The sequence below is a fragment of the Denticeps clupeoides genome, chromosome 19 (assembly GCF_900700375.1).
Source record: "Denticeps clupeoides chromosome 19, fDenClu1.1, whole genome shotgun sequence".
NCBI classification, from domain to species: domain Eukaryota; kingdom Metazoa; phylum Chordata; class Actinopteri; order Clupeiformes; family Denticipitidae; genus Denticeps; species Denticeps clupeoides.
This window is the reverse complement of record NC_041725.1, coordinates 16,086,788-16,114,270: the sequence shown is the minus strand read 5'-3', so window position 1 is coordinate 16,114,270 and position 27,483 is coordinate 16,086,788. Positions and strand designations below refer to the sequence as shown.

Genomic DNA, 27,483 nt, shown 5'->3' with positions numbered 1-27,483 from the left:
AGAGAGAGAGAACATCAGATCATTTCTCAGTAGAAATCCACAGCACCTCTCCATCTCCACCAGGTTCTCATCACTCACCTCTTAGCATTGTCCAGCAGAATTAGCATGCTAGCTCCGCCGTCGTCCTGGAAACTCTCGTAATGATGGCGGTCTGCATTGCCAATCAGGTAATCAAAAATGGCGGTGTCGATGACGTCCAGGAGGCGGGGACCAGCGTCATACGGTGGCATTTTCTTCACCGCTTCACAGTAGCTCTCATCGTACTCCCACCTAACACACACAAACACACAAAAAAACAATCATCACTGCATCCTGGTAAATATTTAAGAAAAGTTGTTAAGTTCATGGATGATTAATAAAAAAAAAAAAACTGAAAACCTATATAGAAATCCCACAATGTGGCACCTGTCCAGCTCCACTAACACATGGGTGACCACACCCACAAAGTCACACATCCTTACATTCCACGTGTGTGTGTGTCTTTCTGACCTGGCCAGCTTGCCCTCCCTGTAGGTGCGCCCCCACGGGTGCCGGTGTTTCTGCAGCGGCCAGACGTCTGGAAGCCACATCGTGACGGAGCCCTCCATCACCTCCCCGTCGGCACACGCCGGCTCCGTCTCGCGACAGTAGTAACACTTCCCGTAGAAGCAGGTGTGATTACCTGCAGGGATCACATCAGCTCATCAGACAGACTTTATAACACAGTAATAAACTAGACCGGCTCAGCCTGCTGAAGTACATGGACGTGTATTTATGCTAATTTTTTAATTAAGCGGCTTGCTGTTTCATTTCTAGCAGACAGTAAAACGCGGCGTTTCCCCGCGAAGACGACAGACGGAGGTGGCGGCAGCCTAGCGGGTAACACACCCACCCTTGTGAAAGTGAAGTGGTTGTCATTGTGAAACACTGCAGCGCAGCACATGGTGACACAACAAAATGTGTCCTTTCAACCACCACCATTGGTGAGCTGTGGGCAGCCATGACAGGCGCCCGGGGAGCAGCGGGTGGGGACGGGGCAACTTCTGATCACAGGTCCGCTTCCTTACACACTAGGCCACCCCTACAAAGTCCCAGGTTCAAACCCCACTTACTACCATTGTGTCCCTGAGCAAGACACTTAACTCTTTGTGTCACTAAGAGGACTGTCCCCTCTAACTACTGATTGTATGGCAATCCGCATAAACGTTGTAAATGTAGAGATCATCGGTCTGGCTGATAATTGCCGGGCGATATTGTGCATTTAGTTGATGTGTAATAATTTCCATAAAGAAAAGCCAGATAATAATCAATGTTGGGTGATAACGTGAGCTTAAAAATGTGGAAGGCATCTTCTACAGGAAAAAAACCCAACATTTTCTGTTCTGTAATGAGAGTGTTCTGTAACGAGCAAATATATTTGATATGTAAGGTGTAAACGTTATTAAAGGATCAATTAATTTGATTAGTCCAGCTCAGGCATAAAATTTACATTTACAGCATTTACCAGACACCCTTATCCAGAGCGACTTACAATCAGTAGTTACAGGGACAGTCCCCACCTGGAGACACTCAGGGTTAAGTGTCTTGCTCAGGGACATAATGGTAGTAAGTGGGATTTGAACCTGGGTCTTCTGGTTCATAGGCGAGTGTGTTACCCACTAGGCTACTACCACCCAAATATAGGTTCCAAATGTCCGTTATTGGGTCTCATTAATTTGTAATAATGGACATGGGTCTATGTCCAGTGGAGACGGTCTGTTTGTGGGTGGTGGACGGCGTTGGGTGGTGGACAGGGCTGGACTCACCCTGCATCAGGAAGGTGCTCAGCAGCTGATCTGTGGCCACTGGTTTGATCTCAGCGTGCAGATTCACAAACCTCCCAACCACTAGGGGCGCTCTCCTGAAGCCCAGGATCCTGCAACACGCAGAAAAGCGGTTCTGAACGGGTTCCGCACGGGTCGGCAGGGGGAACCAGCAATTTCTCACTAACTAAAGACGGAACGTTTTTTTTTTTTTTTTTTACACAAAACGGGACAATTACATCATAAGTAAAACGGAAACGTTCCTCGCAGGAGTTAGAACGGGAGGGACGCGTGACGGAACGCAGCTCACCTGTCCAGGTGAAAAGCAGCGACTTCGGCGTTGTGGCGGTCGTAACCAGCGTAGGGTTCTCCCTCCACAACGTAATCTCTGGAGTACCTGGAAAAGGGGGACATGGTTCCAAGTCACATGCTGAACCGCGGGACCATACTGGTACCGGGTTCATACGCTACTTTTCATAAATGTAAGAAGAACGTAGTTATTACTGGGATTATTTCAGACCGTGTGACCTCTACAATTTACAGAAATTCAAGCAACCCCATCAAACGATCGGTTCCTTCACGTTACAGACATATGGGCGTGGCACCAGCGCCGTACCTTTTGGGTTTGAAGACCACCTTCTGTCCACCATCCAGAACCAGCAGGGCTTTTAACTGGGTCCCCTTGTAGCCGACGTCGGCTCTCACCACCCGCGACGTGGCCAGGGCGTGGAGCACGGCGGCCAGTTCTGGGGTGTCGTCGGGGTACACCTCCCGAGGGCCCACCCACTGGGCGGCCACCTCCCACGGCAACTGCAAGGTGTGGGTGAGGCGCGCCCCCTTGGCCAGCGCCAGGCTGGCCTCCATCTTGCGGAAGGCGCGCAGGTCGCGGCGGCTGGCGGCCGACCCCTCGCCGCCATCCAGCAGGAAGACCTTGGCCAGGCCCAGCAGGAGCAGCACGGCGCAGAGCACCACCACGCGCTGTTTCAGCTTCATCCCGCCCTCACGCCACCGGCATGGCACCGCCCGCCCAGGAGCAGCGCTGCACACAGAGGGAGGCAGAACGCGGTGACTAGAGAACCACCGACCAGCACAACGTCACCATTAACCAGATTCTCATAAAAAAAATAAAATGAAAAAATACAAGATGGTGCAGCGTGGTTCCTCGCCAAGACTCAACAGGGAAAAACCTGTTGAGTCAGACCAGAGTGAGGACATGTACAGGGCCACGTCGAAATTTCACAAAACAGGTTTGGTGACAGACGCTTTAGTCAGAATTAATGTGTGACATATTTTACCACACTTATTAACCGATCTAATGCCTAGTGGTCCATCGTCAGCCTGGGCGTTAAAATGATTCAGAACACACAGCAGCCATGTGAGGACTCACACACATATCGATATTACACATAAATAAACTGACCCGACAGCAGATTATCACTAATTAAGTGAATATATTTTTTTTTACATTTTTTAACCATCACCCTTGGTGAGCAGGCGCCCGGGGAGAAGTGTGTGGGGACGGTACCTTGATCTAGGGGACCTCAATGGCACCATGGCGGTTTGGGATCTTTACCTGCAACCTTTCAATTATGATTCTGCTTCCTTCTGACCCGCTAGGCCACCAACGTTTGTCTACTGGGGACCGAATCAACCACCCCTTATGGGTGGAGGTCCTGTAGACATTTTACATACATTTGACATGTTTTACATGCACTCGCTGTCACTTATTATACATTTATATTTCCATTTTTAGATGTGTGTACTATTTTTGATATACGTACATACAGTCTGTATAGTGCGGTCGGGACACATTTCGCTGCATGTTGCATGTGTACATCATGTCTGTGACAAATAAAATAAAATCTAACCATACAGAAGACCTGAGGAGGACACAGAACCTCCATCATCAGCATTGTAGGTAGGAGTAGACACTAAGGCAGAGCAGTGGTGGCCTAGCAGTTAAGGAAGCGGCCCCGTAATCAGAAGGTTGCCGGTTCGAATCCAACAACAATCACATCAGTGCCACACCTTCCTGTAATGACACAGGGTGTGTGTGTGTACACACTGAATGATTATTAAAGGTGTGTGTTTCCCCCTCTCTCTCTCTCACACACACACACACACACACACACGCGCAGGGGTCACGTGACATCGGTGACCCGACACTGTAGCCACGCAGGCTGACGATCATGAACAATCGGTCCATTCATGTCACCCTACAACAGTTCCGTGGTAAACCGCGTCTGTCCACATGTCCCACCGTCTCTTCGTGTTTCATGATGCGGGTAGCGCGAGTTACGAATTTAAAACGGGGTCGCCTGCGGAATAAAATGCTGTCAGCAGTGATGAATGGACAGAACGCATGCTAACCATGCTAATTAGCGCGCCTGCTAACACGGATGCTACATGCTAACTGCTCGTCTCGGCCAGAAACGCTACGTGACTCGCCACAGACCGACCGGATCCGGACCGGACCGAACCGTTCGTCTGAATTCGGGCCGCGGGAGCAGCCGCTGGCGATGTCGCGGTCGCTCGGGCTCGGTGCGTCCCGGGTGTCGCAGCCGCAGCGCGGCTCCCCGCGTCCCTCGCCCGCAGGACGCGCACCTGGTGACCGGAGTCCCTCCGACCTTCACCGCCTCGCGGACACGTGGACACGGACGCGGCCCTCCGTCTACACGCCGCTCCCCGTCGTCCCCGTCCGAGCGGCCGCAGCTGCCTCCGCGGCACAACCACCCATCGTCGCCGCCCTCATCTTCATCGTCAACACCGACTTCCCGTGCAGCGGCGCACATCCGGCCCGCGCCGCCGCTTAAAGGGACCCGCGGCTCCATCCCGACTCGGCACGAAACGCTGCTTTATATTTACAATCATGACATATATATATATATGCGCAAATCACAGCCATGTATGAAAGTTAAGTGATTGTGATACACAGCAGCACAGCACTCGGTGCACACAATGAAATTTGTCCTCTGCATTTAACCCATCTTCCTTGGTGAGCAGTGGGCACCCATGACAGTGTGTGGGGACGGTGCTTTGCTCAGTGGCACACACGGATCGGGATTCAAACCATTTACACTAGGCTACTACCACCCTATAAATTGCATGTACAGTCCAACAAGCTTTGCCAAAACCAGGGATTGAACCAGAGACCTTTAGATCTTCAGTCTAACGCTCTCCCAACTGAGCTATTTTGGCCTACACTGGCAACCTTCTGGTTACGGGGCTGCGTCCGTAACTGCTAGGCCACCACTGCCCCTTATAAGTATTAATGGAGTTTGTTGTCCACTAGGTGAGTGGACAGATGACCATTTAAGAGCAGAGTGTCTATTGGGACCCACCCTGGAGCCAGGCCTGGTGGCATCGCGTCCCACATGGGGCAGTGGTGGCCTAGCGGTTTAGGAATAGGCACCGAAAATCAGACGATCTACCAAGGTGCCACTGAGGTGCCAAAGCAACGTCCCCACCCACTGCTCACCAAGGGTGATGGTTAAGAGCATTTAGTTGTGGTGCGTGTCCCAATCACGTCACTTTCACATGGCCCGGTCGGTGTGGTATTGTGGGTTCACCAACCTCCTGGTCGTGGTACAGTGGACCTCCTCTTCTCCCTGCATGGCAGGAGGACATGCCAGTCTAGAGAAAGTCATGTCGTGTTCTCCAGGACAGTTTGCAGGAATACAGGGATCCTGTGGGCATCGGACTGGTCACCACTCCTGTTGTTGGTTTTCATGAACAGGACATCATGACTCATCCTAGGATGGAAAGGAATTTGGGGACCGGGAGGTGACACCCCTGCTGTTGTCCTCATGGCCCCAACTGACCACGACCCTCCATGTGCAGCGGAGCGATTTGTTTCACTATTGATGGAAAAGCAGATCGGATCATGTCTGGTCGGACCTGCTGGACAAAGATGATGCTTTATTGTACATTTATGTAGATGTGGATTACAACCTGTCTGTAGTTTGATTTTTGCACGTTCTATTCAAGTTGCAGGGTAGAAGTCATGTTAACTCCTTACTGACTGCAATTGTGATGTCACTTATTGAACTCGTCCTGTAAGCTGATGGTTGGCCACTTGTCTGGTTTTGGTGTGATGGCCTTTGCCTGCATCCTGGAGTTTATAATGTGCACAAACACTCCAGAAGACAACAGTGTCCCAGGTTCAAACCCCACCTACTACCATAAAGTCCCAGAGCAAGACTCTTAACCCGGAGTGCCTCCAAGGGGACTGTCCCTGTCACTACTGATTGTAAATTGCTCTGGATATGAAGGCTGCGGTGTAAATAACTGGAGACACAGGGTTAATAATTCAAGTAGCTTTATTTCAACAGGGAAAAAAGTAGTATAGATCAATCCGTACCTAGAGTGTTTTTAACACTAATGTATGTACACACACACACACACACACACGCACACACCCCTCTGCAGCCCTAGTTGAACAGAAGCCATTTACAAACACTGGTTTTGCTGAATAATGACTGGGACCGAAACGAGCAGAGCAAGTTAATTTTCTGGAGCACATCACTCAAGCTTGAGGTCATAGTGCAGAGGTCACATAGAGAGTGACACCAGTCACGGGTGTGTGTCTGGTCAGCGTCTGTAAAGATGGAGCTTCTCTTCAGCGGTGATCAACACACTGACAATGGAGCAGTAGAAGCTCACACTTGTTCACAACAACTGTGTGTGTGTGTGTGTGTGTGTGTGTGTGTATGCAGAATGTACCTTTCTGTGGAGCAGAGGGATCATCCCATGCTGGGTAAAGCATCCATGCCACCACCAATCACCCCATCAGTACCACCCATGAACATGTATGAAGAAGAGCAGGAAGATATCTTCTCCTTCAGACCATCACCCTTTTATTCTCATAATCTAGTAACAAGCAGTTAAGTAGAGAGTCAAATTTCTGCACTGGGATTCCAGGATGCAGGCTAAACCTGAGGAGCCCTGATCAGCAACTGGACCTCCACCTCCCAACAGACAATAAAAAACTGCAATGGATCTCCAGCTCCTCCACATCGCCACATTCATCTAGGCAGGAGGAGCTGATAAAAATTCAGTGTTAAAATATAAAATCATTTCCCCATGTTCACATGAACGCAAAGCAGCTCCATCACAGTAAACTCCTGATCCTCATCTGCCGGTTCCTTATTCCCAAACTAAAGATCTACAGTCACCGAGACGCAGCTTCAGTTCATGTCCCCAAACGGTGGGGTATGTAAATCCCTGTCCGCGTATAAAAACTATAAAATAAATCAAACCTCACACACACACTCACACACACGTTTAAAAAAAGTGGAATTGCCATTCTGGTCCACGGCAGGGAATGGGTGGAGTTTATTCTACCATCACCAACCCAGTCAGGACCCCAGAAAGATGGAATGCTGGGAGGCGAGCAGGTCAGGTGACTAAAGTCAAATCGCTGGAAAAGAAGAGATGCAATCGTTTCAGTTCTGGAAATGAAAACGGACCAAGATACTGCAGAGACGCTGGTGAACGCTCCCTGTACTAATAATAAGCACTGTGCAAAACACACACACACACACACACACACACACTTCAAAAAATTAAAACAGAATAAAATGTAACAGACAACCAGAATAAATGTAGACGTGTTCAACACCGTAATACTGCAAATCAAACACTGAGAGTAAACCACACACACACACCTCTTCACATTAATTTCCACAGACAATAGTAGAAAACACACAGAGAAGACAATTACAAAAGCAGGTGAGAGATTCAAAATCGAAGCCCTTGGTTTTTTCTTCTCGTTTCAAGAAGCAGAGAAAGTTCCAGTGTCTCTCAAACAGAGCCAAAGTGTAAACACACACACACACACACACACACACACACATAGAGCATCACAGAATGTAAAGGACTACAGTCCATGAAAAAAAAAAAAAGAGGAAGCATGAAGAGAAGGAGTGATTGCTGAGATCATCTATCAGTGGGCAGGAGAATGAGAAGATACTGTCTCTCTCTCACACACACACACACACACACACACACTCTTCCCCCATTTTGTAAGGCAGCATGGCAGGTGGGCGTGGCAGCAGTAGCACTGGGAGGGGCATGGCAGTGGAAAGCTCCTCTCCTCCCTACTCTGTTCCCCCTCCAGCTCCTCATCACTCAAATGACATCAGATTTGCTGGGACCTGCAAAACAAACACAGAGTTTCACCACCAGGGGTCTCCACTTCCCAACCACACCTCGATTTCAGCAGTTCACTGACTCCTGATGACCCCTGACCCAAGGAGGATTAGCCCTTTCTGTGCTCTAAACCTCTTTTCATAATCAGTATAGGTGTCAAGGAAAGTTCAGTGTTTCATATGACACTGTGATCGGAAGGTTCAAATCCCGAACCGGCAAGGTGCCGCTGAGGTCCCCTTGATCAAGGTACCATGCCCACACACTGCCTTTCATGGCATGCCCACTGTTTGCCAAATGTGATAGGATAAATGCAGAGGACTCATTTCACTGTGTCACCATGTGCTGTGCTGCAATGATTCATAATGACAAAAATAAGCACTTTGACACAGACCTGCTGTTTGTTGCTCTGGCACGCAGCACTCAGATGTTTAAACCAGAGAAGAGCATTCATCTTGTTTCCTGCCTGGTACTTGTATGAATTTCCTAAAAATGTAAAACACACACACACACACACCTGTGATGATGTAAGCTGGATCCAGCAAGACTCATGAACCCACGAGGAAGTAAAGTATGAGTTAAATGTAGAAATATGTGTGTGTTTTGTATGAACGGCGGTGGCTGGCTGGCTCACCGTGCTCAGAGTCTGTCAGCAGGAAGATGTCTGGGTGCTCCGGGTCGTCGGGCATCATGGCCATCAGGCCGACAACGGACAGGTTCTTATTGGATGTCGACTTGAACTGCAGGATAATGACAAAGTCACACTCATAAAATTACGAAGGCAGCGGTCTCGCTTCATTACCAGGGTCATGGACTCACATGCTTTCGCTCCGTAGCCTTCAGAGACTTGGCAGCGTAGAAATAAAGCTGAGTACCGCAGAGAGCCGCCCAGTACTTAGTCCAAGATGCAACCTGGGGACAGAGAGTGATGGAGAGGGAGAAAGTGATTAATAGCAAAACAGAGAGAGACAGAGTGAGAGAGCTCTATATTCCACGTTCTATAAAATGCAACATTACTGATCCTCCAGGCAAGAACTGTAAAATTGGAGAGAAAAATGTGAATGAGAGTGTGTATTAACATTTATAACCAGGGTGATGATGTAAAAGTGACATGTAATCAGAATATAAAAACGTATCTGTATTCACTCCAGGTTACAGTTCACAGAATTAAAACAGAATACTACTGCCGAGGAATAAAAATAAATTAATCAATAAAACAAATAAAAATATTCATGTTGACTGTATTGCATTCGCCCGGGCGTCTCATATTTAAAGATAAATTGGGTTTCGTTCTGTATTCTGATAGTGAGTCACACGTGTGTGAAAGTGCATTTGAAAAAATGGTATTCTGAGCAGGTGACTGATGTTCCCAGCCGTGGTTCTAAGTGTCATCAGAACGGGTTGGTTTCTCACGGTGGGTTTCTTGCCCTCTTTCAGGATGGTTTTTCGGCGCAGCACTCCCTGCACGGTCACAGCCCCCGGATAGAGATGCACCGCCAGCTCCTCCAACTCTGCCGAGCTGCAGAGTTCAAAACACACACACACACACACACACACACACACACACACACACACACTCATTTCAATTGAGGAACATACACTTTAAAAGAAACAAAAATCTCTGGCCTGTAAACATATGTGAACTGTGCTCATCATCATCATCACCACCACACTGCCAGTGATCAAATCAGTGCATCTCTAAAGCAGCTCTCAGAAGAAATGAATGCACCACACACACACACACACACACACACACACACACACACACACACACACACACACACAAGGGATGAAATGAGCAAGGAGAGACCTGGGAAATGTGGAAGCAGGAAGCGACAGGTTCTACCAGAGCGAGACCCACCACCTGACCAGCCCAGTAACACACAGACACGCGGCAGTAGCCCCACCCTGAGTGGGTGGGGAGGGGGAGGGGTGGAGGGTGAGCTCGGTACCTGCTGGGCTTCAGGGCTCCCCGGCACGTAATGCGGGCCACCCGGGTAACTGGGCCCAGAGAGTGATAGAAGCGGGTCCTGTTGGATGTCAGTGACATGGGGCAGTCAGATGGGGGGGTTGGGGAGCATCTTCCACATGATAAATGATTGTGAAGCGCTGCTGCTTCCTCAACCGAGCGCTAGAGAAGGAGAATGGTTCGGCACCCACAACACCCAGAGGAAGCTTGTGAAGGATGGAGACAATTCACACTAATCATCTTAATCTGATTTGACACAAATCAATCTGGGGTGAAATTTGAATGAAATCTGACCATGGTTTAAACACGGGGAAATAAAAAAAAAAAAAAAAAAAAAAATTGCAGCGTGAAATGATTATGTGACCAGGTCCTCAGGAAGAGTGACCGGGTGTCTGTGTAAAAACTCACCTTTCAAACGCAGGCCACGACATTTCCTCACTCAGTTCTGAGCCCTCGCTGCTTCCTACAGCAGAACAGAAACACAGATGTAAGGTTTACGGAGTGTGGTGCCGTGCGTGTGTCATATATCCCTGGACGGGATATCTTATTGATGTTATACATCCACGCAAACATTCCTGCCAAATTTCCAGGTTTACGGAGTGTGGTGCCCTGTGTGTGTGTGTGTGTGTGTGTGTGTCATATATCCCTGGACGGGATATCTTATTGATGTTATATATCCATGCAAACATTCCTGCCAAATTTCCAGGTTCACGATGTGTTGTGCTCATGCATGTGTGTGCGCGCGTACCCAGAGATATCCCGCTGGACAGGGTGGAGCTCTCTGCATGGCCGCGTGCAGGGCTGTGGCTCTCCAGCACGCTGTCGTCCAGCAGGTGGCGTGACCCGGCGTTGGGGAACGTTGCGCTCTTAAACTCCACCGTGTTCATCTTGTGAATGAAACTGAAAGAGAAACCGCAGGAAGGAGCCGGGATGACATCAGCGGCGCGACAACAAAACCACTCACCACTTCCATACAAATAAATAGTAATTATAACAGTAATTACAAACACAGAAATACCACGTTAATACAACAAGGATCAGCTCACTTGTAACCCAGGCTGTGACACTTTCTGTGGCCGTAGGGCAACAGGTTCCTTGGCGAGGGCGGAGTACCAGGGACTTTGGTTCCTTCAGCAATGTTGCCTTTACGTCCACAGAGAGGTGAAGCAGAAACATCTGGTCCTAATAGACACATACACACCCCCAGGTGAGTTCAGATCGTTGCTTCTCTTACTCTGATTTCTTGGCTCAAAATGATGTTTGTCAGCATAATATTGTGCAGAGTAATGTCAATCAGGATGCAGACCATAATTTAATGTTAATTGGTTTAATGTTCATAGGATAATGTTGACTACACTGATAATGTTAGAGTAAAAGTGTCATGTCAGTGTGTGTGTGTGTGTTCTTACCAACAAGGTCCTCTCTTGAGGCAGTGGAACGAGGGGTGCTGGTGGCCGGTTCAATCTTCAGGGACAACCTGAGATTTTAAAAGCACTGGAGGTCACTGTGTTTCACACACACAGAGTCATCCTCTCAACTAAAGATAAAAGATGAAGCCAAAGAACCTACTTGTAGTTGTCATCTTCTACAAACTTCTGCAGCTCCTCTATGTAGCGAACGGAATTCAGGTATTTCTGTATATGAGACAGGACTGGAATGTCTGTGAAAGTGAGAGACATATGAACATAGGTGATGATAATGAAGACGACTGAGAAGATGCAGTAAAAGAGAGAAAGAGAAGAATGAGCGAGTGATGTGAACTGGTAGATTCTGCTCCTCTCACCATATTCACAGGACCTCTGCAGGTCAGAGATGATTCTCAGGATGTTGTTCATGAGGTTGGAGCGCTGCTCGTTCTCCAGGATGCTGCCGGTGGAGGGGTAGGCGGAGTCGACGTAGGTCAGGTCAGACAGGTACATGCCTGAGGGACGAGGACAGTTAGACAGAGGAGCTGCAGGGTGGCTTAACTGGAGATCAAACAAAATGGAGGGTTTCACAGCAGGTCATCTACCTCCTCAAAGCCTTCCATCCCATCATCACTCCACTCAACAAAAACCATGAGGTAGCGTCTGCAGGACCGGAGACTGCAGCAGAAAGCAGCTGCACTAACGAATAAATCACCAAAACGACGGTCTTAACTCCGGCCTTTACACGGTCACGTAACCAAAATTCATGATGAACAGATGCTTGGTGGCTCCAGCACACACACTTCCAGCCTTGTATAATTTTATGACAACACACTAAATAGTGTGAACATCAAAATACAAGGTGTTCTTTTAATGATGCCTTTGTGTTGTGGTCCATGGTGTGTGACGTATTGCGTGTCTTTAAGGGTCAAAGGGCATACTGCCTTTGTGTGGGTGAGCAGCTTGTCCCTGCAGCATTGAGGTTCTGAAGGGCGGGAAAATCGCAGGAGGAGTGGTGTGAGTGGGTTTCTATTGACATTAGAGACGGGCGGAGCCACGAAAGAAATAAACGAGAAGGGGGGGGGACTAAAACCCCACCCACTCCCTCCCCCCCGTCCTCCCCACGCGGGTGAAAATCTCCGTCTCCAGCGGCAACAGCTCAGTCTTCAGGAGCGTCTGGAGCAGCGGCACCATGATCCGGACCCGGAGCCGCTGCTGAAGCTGCAGGGCGCCACTCAGCAGAGGCCCGGCCGGACCAGACCACGCGACATGAGAGCAGCGGAGACGCATGGACACAGCGCTCAGGTGGGTCCCTTTATCAGCTGCCGGGGGGCGGGGTCAGGACAAACACATGCTGAAACGTTTAGTACCGCGTTCTGCGGTTCAGAAAAGCCTCAAATCCACATTCCCCTCGTTCCCACTCGGTGACAGCACAACCATCGCAGCAGTGGCCGGATTATTCCTCCTCATTCCTCAGTCTTAAGTTAAGCGAAAGGAGAAAGTAGGGCAGGATCAAAGTGAAGGAGGAGGAAAGAGGGGAACGGAACGTTCAGGAAGCATTAATGCCTCTGGAATCTGTGTTTGTTTGCTTTGATAATCTGTTGGTCTGGTGGAGCATTTTGGAGTTATTGGTGACACACACACTTTCTATCGATGGCTAGTCACATTTCTGATGGAATAGAGCACCCATTCATGGAAGGAGTGTTTAAAAGAAAAACAGAAGTGAAGACAGGAGGTCATTTTAAACTAAACACTTCCTGATGTAGAAACGTCCCTCTGGACATCTGAGACTCCAACACTGAGTGTCTGTAATCAACGCCAGCAGCCAGGAGACCAAGCGCTGCTTCAGCCAGAAACACTGGGATCTGTCAAACGTGGAACACAGCAGAAAAGATGGAGCGCACACACACACACACACACACACACACACAGTTCTCATGAATTGAAAATACCAACAGGATCCAGGCTGGCTGGGGTTACAATAAGTTCTCTCTTGTTCCAGACCATTTATTTACAGCGAGTATAAAATCACAGTACACACCACATCCCCATGAAGAGGTGTGTGTGTTTTTAGTTTAGCAAAAAAAAAAAAAAAAAGTTTTTTTTAAGTAACATGTGAGCAGCACCACTTGGTCCAGCTGGAAACACACATTTTCCAGTTAGAGCAGGAGGACAGATGTTGCCCCAGTGATCTCTCTGTTTGAAAACACACTAAACACGGAACAGCCAGCATGCACAACGCACACACATACACACTTTAATGTGTCATGTAATGTGACAGACACAGACAGATGCTCAGATGAAGATGGAATTCGAACCCCCCAGGATGAAGAAAATCCTCTGTGGGAAAATGGAACAGGAAAGTTGGGCAGGGAGCATAAATGGGTGGGACAGTTGGAGCGCGTCAGAACTTCAAATGTAGCATCCAAATGGCATACTGCAGACAAAATGCAGACGACCTGTTAAACCACGGCGCCAGATACAGTGTGTCTAGACAACCTCGAACTCAAGCCACGAGTAACATCCCCAACACAAATAACAAAGATGATTAGTAAATAAGTAACTGGAGTAACATAAGTAAGAGGACTAATATGAGTAATGAGAGTATTAGAAGTACATTTACATTTATGGCATTTGGCAGACGCCCTTATCCAGAGCGACTTACAACGTGCTTTCAAGTTACCATCGATGAGGAGATCAATTCCGGTTCACTAAGACCCCAACTATGAATACAATCTTTTTAATCACTCTGTTGTAGATTCTGTACACAAAGTTCGACAACAAGAACATTACAATTTAATCTAAATATTCTTTAAAGAGGAAGGTCTTGAGCTGTCGTTTGAAGGTGCTCAGTGACTGAGCTGTTCTGACCTCGAGGGGAAGTTCATTCCACCACCGAGGGGCCAAGACGGAGAAGAGTAACAGTAGTAATACGAGTAACAGTAGTAACATGGCTAATAGGACTAACAGGAGTAAGAGAACAAGTAACAGCAGTAACACGACTAAGACAAGTAACAGTAGTAATACAGGTAATAGGACTAACACAAGTAGGAGGACCAATGCGATTATCAGTAGTAACACAAGTAACGGTAGTAGCTTGACTAACTCGTATAACAGTAGTAAAGCGACTAACATTTATCAGTAGTAAAATGGCCAACACAAGTAACACTTGTAACGGTAATAGCACGACAAACACTTGTAACGGTAATAGCACGACAAACACTTGTAACGGTAATAACACGACAAACACTTGTAACGGTAATAACACGACTAACACTTATCAGTAGTAACACGAGTAACACTTATCAGTAGTAACACGACCGACACAAGTAACACAAGCATCGGTAGTACAACGACTAATATGTATAACAGTAATAATACGACTAACATGTGTAACAGTAGAAACACGACTAAGAGTAGTAACACAGGTAAAAGGATTAAGACGACCAACACAAAATTACAAGGCTGAAGGTGGAGGACCAGGGACATAGGGCTTAGATATAAGTGTAGACCAACCAAAACAAACACAAACCACCTGCACATGTTACTGTTCCATCCAGTCCAACACACCCACACAAGGACGCACTTCTCAGAGTGCCTGAGGGGACAAAAACCTGATCCAAATCGTGGGGGAAAAGCTCCTTTAATCTCCCTTTCCTCCACTTTGACTCTCCCTCCTCCAACTTCCATCCTGCTTCTCTCCACCTCAACTTTCTTCTCCTTCTGAGTGAAGGTCCCCAGGCCTCATTACGTTTCGCAGGAGCTTGTTTCTTTCACTTCATAAATCCTCTCCATTACATGGGCCACCCTGCCAAGACCAATTTCCCCAGGCATGTTTCAGAGAGGAGACACAGCAAGGCCCTGAGCTCATCACACCACTGTGCTCCTCCTTCTTCGCACAGTCTTCCAGCTCCAGCCCGTCCCTCATTATGTCACATTTTCCTTCTAGTTTAACAAGAACTTTGTGTCGTAGTTTCCTGGTTTTCAGTCCGCTTCCTCATTGTGGCTGCAGTGAGTTGTAAAATAGATAACATGCTGCAGTGTGTGTGTGTGTGTGTGTGTGTGTGTGTGTGTGTGTGGTGGGGCTATAGGCTACAAACAGTTGGTCATTGATTCAATATTAAGGCTGCTTGAGTGGTTATGACATGATAAAAAGCAAACTGGTTCAGAAGCTCCACCTCCTTGCCCCATGATGAATGCTTGAGCGTTATGGATTTGGTTCATATGTTCATACACACGCGTTAGACTTAGTGTTGAGCTGCTTGGACGCATCTCAGGAAAGTCTGATGACCAGATGTGGGAAGTTTGATGGGAAATGCACTGGCAATAAAAAAAAAATAATAATAATACAAAGAAAAGAAAAAAAAAAAAAAAAAAAAAAAAAAAAAAAAAAAAAGTGTCTTTCCAGCACTGTGGAGTTTCACGTGTGATTCATGGAGAAGTTTTACTCCCCGGGCATGGAGCAGGAAGTGGGTTTGGTCGAGTGACAGTGCTGCTGAAGGTGTTCAACGTTTCAATCAACATCATAAAGCAGAAACTGCACCACCAACTGGTGGACACTAGTTCATCTCCATGAAGGTAGCGGTTGTTGGTGTTTCTGGTCTTGCTGGTGATGTGGTGTCAAACCTAGTAAACCAGTTCCAATTTGGTTGTGCTCATGTGCACACTGGCTGGATATTTTCCAATGATGCTTCATCATCCAGGTTATTTGGTCATAGTTTCTGCTGATCAGCCATAAATAAAATAAAAAGCAAAACCACAAAGAAACAAAAGATGGGGGTAAAGCCAAAATAACGAGTGAAAATGAGAAACAGACGACACACAAAACCCCTTCTGAAGGAGTTGCTATTGCGTCAGGCCAAACCGCATCTAAAAGCAGAGCTGGGCGCTGGGCACGGGTGGTCCACTGAGCTCATATTCAAACACATCCAGCACCAGAGCTGCCAGGGCAGCCGGGCACCATCACCTCCAGCCTAACGCTGCTAAGGCTCTCCTGACTAGATTCAAAAGCTGGAGAAAAAGAACGAGACAAGATTGAGGTGAGGCAGGAAGATCTAATCTGAGGAGCTTTACAGCGTGACACCACGGCTGGAGAAAGACGTAGGAAGCTTTAGTGGTTTGCTGGGATACGATGGAGCTCTCCGGTGATAAAACATTCTGATGTCTGCAATAACAGAAAGGTACAGTGATCAAAGTAAACGTGAACCAACGTTCCAATCCCAACATTTTTCCATGACTCAATTTTCACTATTTGTGTCCGTCTGTTTCCATGGGTACAGAGCAGCCATACTAACATCATAAAGTTGAAAAATTCTTCTGCTGCACTGTCTCATTTCTTCTGGCTGGACACCTGACCATCTTCACTCCTGCCTGAACAAGAACAATTCACTTCACTTCTCCAGACCCTCCACATGTTCTATGTTGCAATTTTCCCACCTGTGGGACTAATAAAGGATTATTATCACACCTTCATGGACTAGAGGGATCTTGCATGAAGTGTAAGAGATTCAGATGGGAAGACACGAGGAACAACACAAAACATCTTCTCAAATATGAACCCTGTTATTGCTGTTCCTCACACGCACACACTAGCCCTGTTAAATGTTTGTCCTCGAAATCAGTGGCTCCCAACCTGGGGTCCGCGACCCCCCTCGCAGGTTACCAAAATTAAATTTGAAAACATTAAAATGAATAAAATCTCAATATCACAGCAAAACTGGATAATCAAAACTCTGTATAATCCTGCATGCTATATAGACTAATGCCGTAAATCTTGGCCCAAGTTTCGCAAGTGGTAAACTAGTGAAACGTTGATGTTTATTTATTTATTTATTTTATTTATTTATTTATTTATTTATTTATTTTAAAATACAATGATCTTTTATTTTGCAATTCTGCAATGGCCCCCTGCCATAAGGTTTTAATTATCACGAGAGAGATGCGAAAATAAATGCAGGGGAGGTGACACGGAGGCTAGCGATACTTCATTTTAAACCTGCACATTTCCTTTCCCTCTTTGTCTAGCGTTCGTAGCACGTGCAAAGAAAGCAGAGCTTTTAAAAAGCCACAGGGTCATGGTTGTATGGTGAAAACACTGTGTGACTGTCAGTTATTTAAAGGCACCACACAGTTTAACAGTCAAGTCCAGTCCGGTCAGGTCCGGTCTAATTTGTTAGGGCAGATTACAGCTAAACAGATTCTATACAGTGTAAATATAGTGATTCTATATAATGTAAAAAAGGGGAATAAGAACAAAAACCTACAACTGGTGCTTTTTGCAAATAAAAGTGTGTAATCATTTTATTCACATATTCTATGTGTGTAAGCGGGAAGTTATTGGGGTTGGGAGGTTCTGACTTGTCTTGGACACAAGCAGGGGGCCTTCAGTGAAAAAAGGCTGGGAACCACCGCTGCACTTTTACCAGTTCAGTTATGAATAAGCGTAAAATAAAGAGACAGAATGTGGAAATGGACCTAAAAGGGAGACCAAGGGAAACGGCAGCTCCAAGAACATTAGTGGATGTGAGTGGTAAAGTCGTTATCTGCCGGATATTACATCCACTGGACTGGTATTCAACAGACTGGAGCCCCTCAGGTTCTTCTAGCCATGTACCAACTAAATACACTACTCTACAGATAAACAGCAATCCTGTTTAAAATGTCACTTCGCCCCATTTAGCACTAGAAGCAATGAACAGTTTGGATTTTGTGGACACCAAGCCAGCATGGCTGTGGGTGTGATAACTCGAGGGGAGTGACACTGCTGATCAGAAGCAGACACGGTGGCAGGAGAAAGATGATCTCAGGATCAGAGCTGGCTAGAGATGGAGGTGATGTGGACACCTCTGGCGGTAAATAACAGACCGGGGCTCTCAGGCTCTCAGTCGAGGAACCCACGGGGAGTCTAAAGGTCAGAGGCCCCTATTTAATGAAAGGAGTCTGAAGAGCGGCTGGTAGTCAGCAAAACGGAGAGCGGCTCACACACACACACACACACACACACACACACTTCCTGTTTATACACACACCACTCACGCACCATTCATCACGTCGTAAGGGCAGAACTCCCCACAGGCAATCAATCAAGTGCTGCCTGCCCTAATTCTACTCACATTAGAGCTGTTTACTTCTCAGAAGATAAGGGGGCTGGTCCATAAAGATCACAACGATCTGATAAGCGGACTCTGGATAAATAACTGGATTCTTCGAACTGAAAAATTCGATGTTTTTCCTTTCCTCATTCCTCGGACTGTTTAATCTAAGCGAAGTGAAGAATGAACGCATTGTCTTGTTTTTCAGGGGACCTGTTGGAGATCTGGAACAGCGTGGAGAGGAGTCATCTAAAAGGTGGCAGAGTCCAGGAAGGGAAACAGGGGAAGATTTTCACATCCAAAGGGAGACCTAAAGCCTCTGGAGCAGTGATGCGGGGTGTGACCTGCTGGATGTGGGCAGTCCTCTTCCTGTCCGCCTGGGACTTGGTCCTCTGTCACTTGCGACGGAGGAGGTCATCTGGGGCTGACGATGCCAAAAAGTGTGCGTACACCTTCCTCATTCCTCAGCAGAAGATCACCGGCCCCATCTGTGCCAGTGCCACAGGGCCAGAGCCAGACAAGGACCGCGTGACGCGCATGGACATCTCGGATGTGCGAGAGGTCCTGTCCAAGCAGCGGCGCGAGATCGAGACGCTGCAGCTGGTGGTGGACGTGGACGGGAACCTGGTGAACGAGATGAAGCTGCTGCGCAAGGAGAGCCGCAACATGAACTCGCGCGTCACGCAGCTCTACATGCAGCTGCTGCACGAGATCATCCGCAAGCGCGACAACTCCCTGGAGCTGGCCCAGCTGGAGAACCGCGTCCTCAACGCCACGTCCGAGATGCTGCGCCTCGCCTCGCGCTACAAGGAGCTGGAGCTGCGCTTCAGTCAGCTGGCCGCGGTGGTCAACAACCAGTCGGTGCTCATCAGTGCGCTGGAGGAGCAGTGCCTGCACACCTACGGCCGGCAGGAGCTCCCCGCCGTGCCCCCGCTGGTGCAGGTGGTGCCCGAGAACATCCCGCCCAACAACGGCCGCTTCACCAACGAGATCCAGCACAACAACAACAACCGGGCGTTCCCACGAGGCTCGCGCATGGACGCGCCGCCCACCACCAGCACCCTGGCGGTTCCACCACCAACGCTCAACACCGAAGGTGAGAACTACTACATGGATGATCTATTGACCTGATCAATGTTCTCCAGGACTCATAGGTAAATGTCAGAGTAAGAGCAGGCTGGGAGTAAGATGTCTCCTGTAGACACATGTTATCGAGGGACTTTAGAAGAAGCTGCACTGGACACGAATGCTGGAAGTATCAGGCAGTAAAAAGTACCCGGAGATTTAGACACTCATTCACATTCCACGGACAGTTGGTTCTGCTCTGAAGAAGCTGGAAAACCCCCAGTGTTTAAAGACGGGCTCTAAACACAGATATACAGGGCGATAAATCCGAGGGTCCCTGCACTCCATCACCGTGGGAATGGGGGGTGGAGTGAAGGTCATGATGGGGGTGAAAGGTGAGATGGAGAGAAAGAGGGCAGCCAGTACAGGTGTGTGTGAGTTCCTGTCACTGAAAACAAAAGACACACACACACACACACACACACACACACACACACACACACACACACACACACACACACACACACACACACACACACACACACACACACACACACACACACACACACACACACACACACACACAGTGCTACCGCCAAAATAAAAACGAGCCAAAGTGAAAAACATTTCTGGGAACAGAATGGAAAAGAAACGAGACGTTGTAAAGTTGTTACTACTGAACACAGCAACACAAATAAATCAACTCACTCTGATTCCCATTATAACCTCATTAAAGTAAGAACAAGGACCACGTGTCCGTCTGTGGAGAGGAACATCTGAAGCTCCAGTAAATCACAGCCTCTCAGAAACAACGCCAGCGAAACAGGATAGATACACAGAGTAGATAAATAGTGGTGGTGGCCTAGCGGTTAAGGAAGCGGCCCCGTGATCAGAAGGTTGCCGGTTCGAATCCTGACCCACCAAGGTACCACTGAGGTGCCACTGAGCAAAGCACCGTCCCCACACACTGCTCCCCGGCGCCTGTCATGGCCGCCCACTGCTCACTCAGGGTGATGGGATAAATGCAGAGAACAAATTTCACTGTGTGCACCGCGTGCTGTGCTGCTGTGTATCACATGTGACAATCACTTCACTCAAAAAAATCATTAAATAAAAAAAAAAAAATAGTATATCCCCTTCTACTTATGCCCATAAAGCCAGGAGGAGACACGATGTTGGTGAACATACTAGAGGTGAACCATTGAGATCCAACCAGACATTAAAGAGCTGAAGACACAAGCCCAGCAACTGTTCTGGCCCTGATGACAGATGGACTGTTGGTCATTTCCCTTCACAACTTCTCCTGGCACCTGATGCCCATCTCTACACCCAGTTTCCTGCTCCCGTCCACTCAGGACAGAGGAGCTGAAAGAAAGTAAACTGGTCTAGAGAAGCAAGAAAAGATGGTTGAGGCTTAACGCCAACTTCTACCAAGCAGTGATGACAGGAGGGCGATAAGAACTTCAGGATGAGGATGGGTAGCGTCAAGGTCTAATCAGAAGCTCAGATTAGAAGCTGCAAAAACTGTTGTTGGTCCTCTGGAAACCCAATCCCCATAACTACCCTGCTCATCCACAGCAGTTCACGACACTTTCCAAGAGCACGAGACCAAGAAAAACAAAGCAGGAAAAGGGAGAACACTGTGGAGCACAGGAGGGTGGGAGGGAAGGAGGGAGGAGAAGACAAAAGAAAGATTTCAGCTGCTGGAACGATCCAGAATCTCTTCCCAGCTGAGGTCTTTCCCCCTGAACCACACAAACCACTTTCCGCCTTAAGCACGGCTTCCCTAAACCTCCAATCTTCCCAGGCAGCTGCACCCAAAACCGCCAGGGCTTCATTTCAATCAAACAAGGGGACAAGTTGGGGGCGAAAAAAAAAAAAAAAAAAAAAATCACCATTATCTCACACTGCTGGGGATGGTCCACTTCGGTAGGGAACATTGTGGGTAAAGGGTACATTGAGCTCAGTAGACTAGTCCACATTTGAGCTGTATTCCAGAGGCCAGAGCTCGACAAGCCTAAAGTTATTTAAATGTGTGAAGACACACACAGCTCCTGATTCATTCTTTTGTCAAGAATGAATCATTTATAGATTTTTTTTTTTTTTTACATCACTTATTCATCAGTTTTCCACCTCAGACTTAAAAATAAATGCCATCAGCTACCCTCCATTTTCCCTTCTCAGCATCCATTTTCACATCTTTCTCACATTAATCAAAACTAATCATCTGACTTTTCATTTACCAGCAGAGTCCGAGCCAAAGTAAAATGATCGAAATTAAGATCTTTAGATGTAATCCACAAATTTCCCACATATTCTGTTTCCTGAATCTTTAACACCTCAGTGAAAAGTCATGAGGTTCCTAAATATTTAGCATTAGTTCATTTTCCCACCATCTCAGGGAAAAGGGTGAAATATTTCCCACTGCATGCTGGGTAGACAGTGGTCATATGCTGGATAAAATGTTTATGTGGAGGTCATCTGAAGGGCCTTAGACCAGAAGAGATCTGGACACCAGATGAGACGTAATAATCCAGCACGCTGCAGAAGATCTTAAAAGAACCCTCCAGATCATCTCAGTTTCACCCGTACATCAGCTCTATGACAAGCCGCAAGTTTCGTTTTTTCATTCCCTCCGTTTTGTTGCAGGGCCCTTCAAGGACTGTTTCCAGGTGCGCCAGGCAGGTCACACATCTAGTGGGATGTACCTGCTGAAGACTGAGGGCAGCGAGGGCCTCATCCAGGTGTGGTGTGAACACGGGCTGGACAACGGGGGCTGGACTGTCTTCCAAAGGAGGAGAGACGGATCAGTCAACTTCTTCAGAAACTGGGAGAATTATAAGGTGAGGTGACCAGTGGGAGATTTCACTCACACACAGGATGTCATCAATTCTTAGCCTTTTATCATTTGCCCAGTTGGTCCACCTCCTTGTACCTGTGGCTTGTGTTCCACCAGGTACATTTCATGCAGCATGATTTGTAGAAGTTATGGTATGTTCTACAGTGTTCTTCTATGTTCCATCAGCATGTTATATCAGTAAAGAAAACAGACAGATTATTCTCGACATCAATGGTCCATCAGTGCTCAACATCTACATGCAAAGCAGCAGGCTGGAGGTCTGCAGACTCAGCTTAATGACTCCACATCTGAGTGATGAGGGTCAACATCCGCTCCAGCGCCAAGGCTATTTCAGGAAGCGCCTCAGAATCCACATTACCATTCACATCTACTCCAGTTTCCAAAAGCTCTGCACTGTCAGCAAATCCTGAAACACTTTCACAGAGCTTCTGAGAAAACCACAAAGACACCAGAAGCACAGAGATCTCCCAGAAACAAGAAACCACATAGCACCAGGACTCCTTGAAACCGGATCGGACCCTGGGGTGTCTGGAGGCCGACTGGGGGGATGGAGGTGGAGCTCAGTGCTGCGAGGTGCCAGGTTGGAAGCATCTCTGCGTTTCCCATCCTAGTCAACCTCCCAGACAGAGCTGTGTGAGTGAGAGTGAGGCCCACACACAAAGAACATACCATAATACATCTCATTGTGCACGGTGAAGTTCCATATTTAAATTAGACCTGCAAGCAGCAGCAGTCAAAGCATTAATGCATCTCAGGTGGGCGTCACAGGTTCCAGACTGGTGGAATCTGCACACAGCCACATTCTACCTCATTCTAAAACATGCACTTGATTATTGAGAAAAATCCCATTCTGATCAACACAGTCACTGCTGCTTTTCCAGAAAGGCTTCGGGAACATCGACAGCGAGTACTGGCTGGGTCTGGAGAACATCTACAACCTGGCCAAGCAGGGTGACTACCAACTGCTGGTGGAGCTGGAGGACTGGGTGGGGAAAAAGGTTTACGCCGAATACAGCAGCTTCCATCTGGAGGCCGAAAGCGAAGCCTACCGCCTGCGCCTGGGCACCTACCAGGGCAACGCTGGAGACTCACTGAGCAGCCACAATGGCAAACCCTTCACCACGCTTGACCGAGACAAGGACGCCTTCTCAGGTGCGGTTCCTCAAAATCAAAATCACAGATCCTAGAGTACAACACGGTTACCATAAAAGCTACTCAAGTAACAGCAGTTGTCTGGATCTCTGCAGGTAACTGTGCCCACTTCCACAAAGGCGGCTGGTGGTACAACGCATGTGGCCAGACCAACCTGAATGGAGTGTGGTACAGCGGCGGCGTCTACCGCAGCAAGTTCCAGGACGGGATCTTCTGGGCCGACTATGGAGGAGGCTTCTACTCACTTAAATCGGTTCGCATGATGATCAGACCGATTGATTAAAAAAAAAAAAAAAACGACATTCGTGGATATGCACACACACACACACACACACACACACACACTTTTCAATATTACCTTCTGTAATTTTTTATATAACTGAGCCCAACCCCCACCAGACTATATAAAAGGGGAGTGGCCTCCTGATGGCGAGAGAAAGGAACTCTAACAGAGACTCCGCCCAGCTCAGGACCTCCAATCATGTACCAGCAGTCTCCACCGCATCTCGCCATGCACCATGTCAGGATGACGATGATGATGATGATAACTGCACTACAGGAAGTAGTGATCTCTGAGCTGGAGGCGCTTTGGGCTGTAAATTTACGGTTACGGTAATTTAATAATCTGTCCCTCACTCATCTGAAGGGTGTTATTTATCTTATTTAAATGGGATACCCAATAACCTGCCCTCACATATCTAACTGGTTTTAACACCGTGTGAGGCAGACAGCAGGTGGGCAAAAAAAAACAAAAAAAAACAGCAGCTCTGTCGCATGTAACGTTGTACAAATAAAACTATTTTTAAATAAAAGCTGCCACCTGCCTCTTTCAGCAGGATAATACTCAGTGCCACACTCCGTGCCACAAAAAAAAAAAAAAAATCTTTGGCTCCGGATACCTTCAGAGGTCCAGTGTGGCTGACCAGATCACCAGAGGAATGGGGGGGGGGGGGGGGGGGGGGGGGGGGGGGTGAATTTTCCATTTTCACAAACATATTTCATCAAAGTTATGTCTACCCATCAACTGTGTTCCAGCCAGCAGAGAGACAGACGCAACTGTCCCAGTCCCTGTGACCACATTACATGAAAAGCGCGTACACACGTGGACAAAAATGTCGGTAGCCGACAATGGCCATGGAAATCGCTTGCAACTGACAAAAGAAATAATGCATAACAATTAACTGAAAACTGCACTTGAACTGTGGGTCGACGATATTATATTTTGAAGATGAAACCTGTCTGGGCAAAAATGAAAAGACTGAAAATAATTTGACTATAGGGACACGTTAAACTAAGGTGTGTCCTGTAATTAGCAGCACAGGTTACTTCAAACTTGCAATCAGCCAGTCTGGAGATTTAAAGGGTGAAAAGTAACCACTCTGCTGTCACCTCAACCTCACCTTTTATGGTGTGTAGCACGCTGAAAACCAAGAAGAGAACCATCTCAAGAGATCAGAAAAGAAAAAAAAACATATATAGTTGTTACAAGGTTATAAGACCATCTGAAAGCAACGCTATGTTCCCGTGATAATGTTATTCAGAGGTTCCTCAGGACCGTAGCAAGCCTCCCTGCACGTGGCCGCAAGAAGAAACGCTGACAAATTCAAGAGACGCATGATGTGAATGGTAACAAGAGAGCCCACGACCTGAAATGAGATTGGAGGTGACCTCCAAGGATCGCAGTCCGAATTAGACTAGAATTTGCCAAAATGCATATTGACAAACCACAAAAATGTCAGGGAGAATGTCCTTTGGACAGAAGAGATGAAACTGGAGCTTTTTGGCAAGTCACATCAGCTCTATGTTCACAGACCCAAAAATTAAGTGTACAAAGAAAAGGAGACTGTACCTACTGTGAAACATGGAGGAGGTTCAGTTATATTCCGGGGTTGCTTTGCTGCATCAGAAATGTCGTCCAACAGGATAATGACCCAAAACATTGGACTGTTCTGAAGTGGCCTTCTATGAGCCCTGATGTCAATCCTGTGGAACATCTGTGGAGGGAGCTGAAATGTTCTGTCTAGAAAAGGAGACAACTGGAGCAGTTTGCTCATGAAAAGTGGGATGAAATACCTGTGGACAGGTGAGGAGTCTCACTTACAGGAATCGCTCGACTGCAGTCAGTTGACGCAAAGTTAGGTATAAAAGTTAGGGGTACCATAGTTTTTTGTCCAGGAACATTTCATAAGTTTGTTTGTTAGTACAATTCTGCTGAACCGCAATTCCAAAGCAGCATCTGATTTTCGTTATTTAATTTTCAGTTTCAAGTGATTTCAGTGGGGTTTTCTTTCTGTAATGGAAGGGAACCAAAAATTTTTGTCCATGTGTGCATTTTTACAGTTAAAACATCATACATTTACATTTAAAGCATTTATCAGACGCCCTTATCCAGAGCGACTTACAATCAGTAGTTACAGGGACAGTCCCCCCCTGGGGCAACTTAGGGTTAAGTGTCTTGCTCAGGGACACAATGGTAGTAAGTGGGATTTGAACCTGGGTCTTCTGGTTCATAGGTGAGTGTGTTACCCACTAGGCTACTACCACATCAGGAGCCCCTGCCTTCGGCCAGAGTGACTAGTCAGCTTGATGTGAATAAGAGAGAAAGTGAGGTGAGGGGTAAATCCTGTGGTGTAACGAGGTCACGTGGTGCCCGTAATAAACAGCTCCAGCCATGGAAACAGAAATTCTCTCATTGAAATTTTTGCCATCGACTTTCCATTACGTCCGTCTCTCCATTCTCTACTTTTGCACATATGAGTCTGACACACACAAACACGCATGCTTGCACGCACACACAAAACCTGTGTGTTGATACTCCTGCATGAGCAAAAGCTATATCTGGCGTCAACCATCTGGCTGGTGTCACGCCAGTGGTTACCATGACAACCAGGGCAAAAACAACTTTATGTTAAACAACATGATGCAAGTTTAGCTTTCAGACTATGAGAAAGTCTTTTGGACTGTCTGGAGCTCTTCCATAAGCACTAGCTCCAGAACACAGCTGCAAGCAGGAGTGACACACACACACACACACACACACACTCCTGCTCCAACTTCTCCCCCAGGTTCATTCACGCATTCTGATCTGGAGCCAGAAAAAACACCATACAACAGATTTCAGATTTTCATCTTTCATTACAATGAGAGACACACAGTGACCAACTCTGATCCACCTCTATCCCTAACACAGGCCAGTTTTGCACTTCAGCTGGGAGATCCTGTTAACACCAGCAAAGAGGAACGTTCTCGCCCATGCTCCTCATTCAACCTTCTATTCTCCCTGAAAACTGCACGTACAAGCATGACAAGTGTGTGCGCACAACACACACACAGGCACATGCACAAACGCACACACAGCTAGTTCAAGAACATCCTGTCCACATCTGATCTGATACATCTTACAGGATATGGATTTCATTCGTTTAATTGCAAAACCAGTTGCGTTTCCACACAAATCCATCTGGCAAAAACCAGGGTCACAGTGTAGAATGTGCATCCTGAACAATTCTGGGAGATCACCAGTGCTCTTCTTCTCCATCCCTCTCCACCTCCCTCCGAGGGAATGTGGAGATTTATGGCAGGAGTGACGGGCGGAGCTTTAATGCATTTCAGATCTGCAGCGCTACACACACACACACACACACGTGTAGATGTGCAGTAACATACACTTCCACAAACACCAATCAGAGGAGGTTTACTGCAGCCCTGAAAAGGAGCAAAAAGCAGAAGCTCTCGGAATGTAATGTTTTCTCCAGTAGCACCAATAACACAATAAAAAAAAAAAAGATCAGGAAGATGAGGTACAGAGTACAGTGAGAGGGGAACAGGTTCCAGGGTGTAGTGTGTGTAGTGCAGAAAGCTGGGGATGAAGGAGGTAGCATGTTGGGTGGAGGTTGCTGGATTGACTAATTCTGACAAACTTCAAACACTGATTTTGAAGGAATGGGTTGCCATCAGTCAGGAAAAAAGTTGACTGACAGGACAAATTGCAGAGGTCTTGGGGGGAAAAAAG

At 47.3% G+C, this 27,483-nt stretch overlaps 3 protein-coding genes across 6 annotated transcripts in view; 1 reads left to right on the top strand and 2 right to left on the bottom strand.

The window, feature by feature from the left end:
• Positions 1-58: 58 nt before the first annotated feature.
• Positions 59-4,571, bottom strand: fam20b (FAM20B glycosaminoglycan xylosylkinase). 2 transcript variants are annotated; one of them, XM_028962491.1, is made up of 6 exons: positions 4,386-4,571; positions 2,398-2,820; positions 2,092-2,178; positions 1,785-1,894; positions 490-661; positions 59-270 (listed from the first exon to the last, which is right to left on the bottom strand). In XM_028962491.1, the coding sequence occupies exons 2-6, from the start codon at positions 2,772-2,774 to the stop codon at positions 75-77; spliced, it is 942 nt and encodes a 313-aa protein (XP_028818324.1). In that variant the 5' UTR covers positions 2,775-2,820; positions 4,386-4,571; the 3' UTR covers positions 59-74. The 2 variants fall into 2 exon arrangements, with proteins under 2 accessions (XP_028818324.1, XP_028818325.1); XM_028962492.1 differs by lacking the exon at positions 4,386-4,571 and adding an exon at positions 2,923-2,958.
• Positions 4,572-6,082: 1,511 nt separating this feature from the next.
• Positions 6,083-27,483, bottom strand: part of ralgps2 (Ral GEF with PH domain and SH3 binding motif 2) — a 34,662-nt gene continuing 13,261 nt past the window's right edge. Inside the window, exons 10-21 of one of the 3 annotated variants that reach the window (XM_028961297.1) lie at positions 11,681-11,818; positions 11,467-11,557; positions 11,307-11,374; positions 10,944-11,079; positions 10,646-10,797; positions 10,306-10,360; positions 9,881-9,958; positions 9,342-9,447; positions 8,748-8,840; positions 8,563-8,668; positions 8,323-8,414; positions 6,083-7,936 (exon numbers count right to left, since the gene is read on the bottom strand). In XM_028961297.1, coding sequence (XP_028817130.1) covers positions 7,907-7,936; positions 8,323-8,414; positions 8,563-8,668; positions 8,748-8,840; positions 9,342-9,447; positions 9,881-9,958; positions 10,306-10,360; positions 10,646-10,797; positions 10,944-11,079; positions 11,307-11,374; positions 11,467-11,557; positions 11,681-11,818 — 1,145 coding nt within the window. In that variant the 3' untranslated portion in view covers positions 6,083-7,906. Of the gene's footprint in view, positions 7,937-8,322; positions 8,415-8,562; positions 8,669-8,747; positions 9,448-9,880; positions 9,959-10,305; positions 10,361-10,645; positions 10,798-10,943; positions 11,080-11,306; positions 11,375-11,466; positions 11,558-11,680; positions 11,819-27,483 lie in introns of those variants that run through there. The other 2 variants (XM_028961298.1, XR_003743154.1) reach the window with 2 other exon arrangements.
• Positions 12,454-24,283, top strand: angptl1a (angiopoietin-like 1a). Its single transcript, XM_028961299.1, has 5 exons — positions 12,454-12,608; positions 18,603-19,490; positions 22,109-22,302; positions 23,201-23,471; positions 23,567-24,283. The coding sequence occupies exons 2-5, from the start codon at positions 18,725-18,727 to the stop codon at positions 23,752-23,754; spliced, it is 1,419 nt and encodes a 472-aa protein (XP_028817132.1). The 5' UTR covers positions 12,454-12,608; positions 18,603-18,724; the 3' UTR covers positions 23,755-24,283.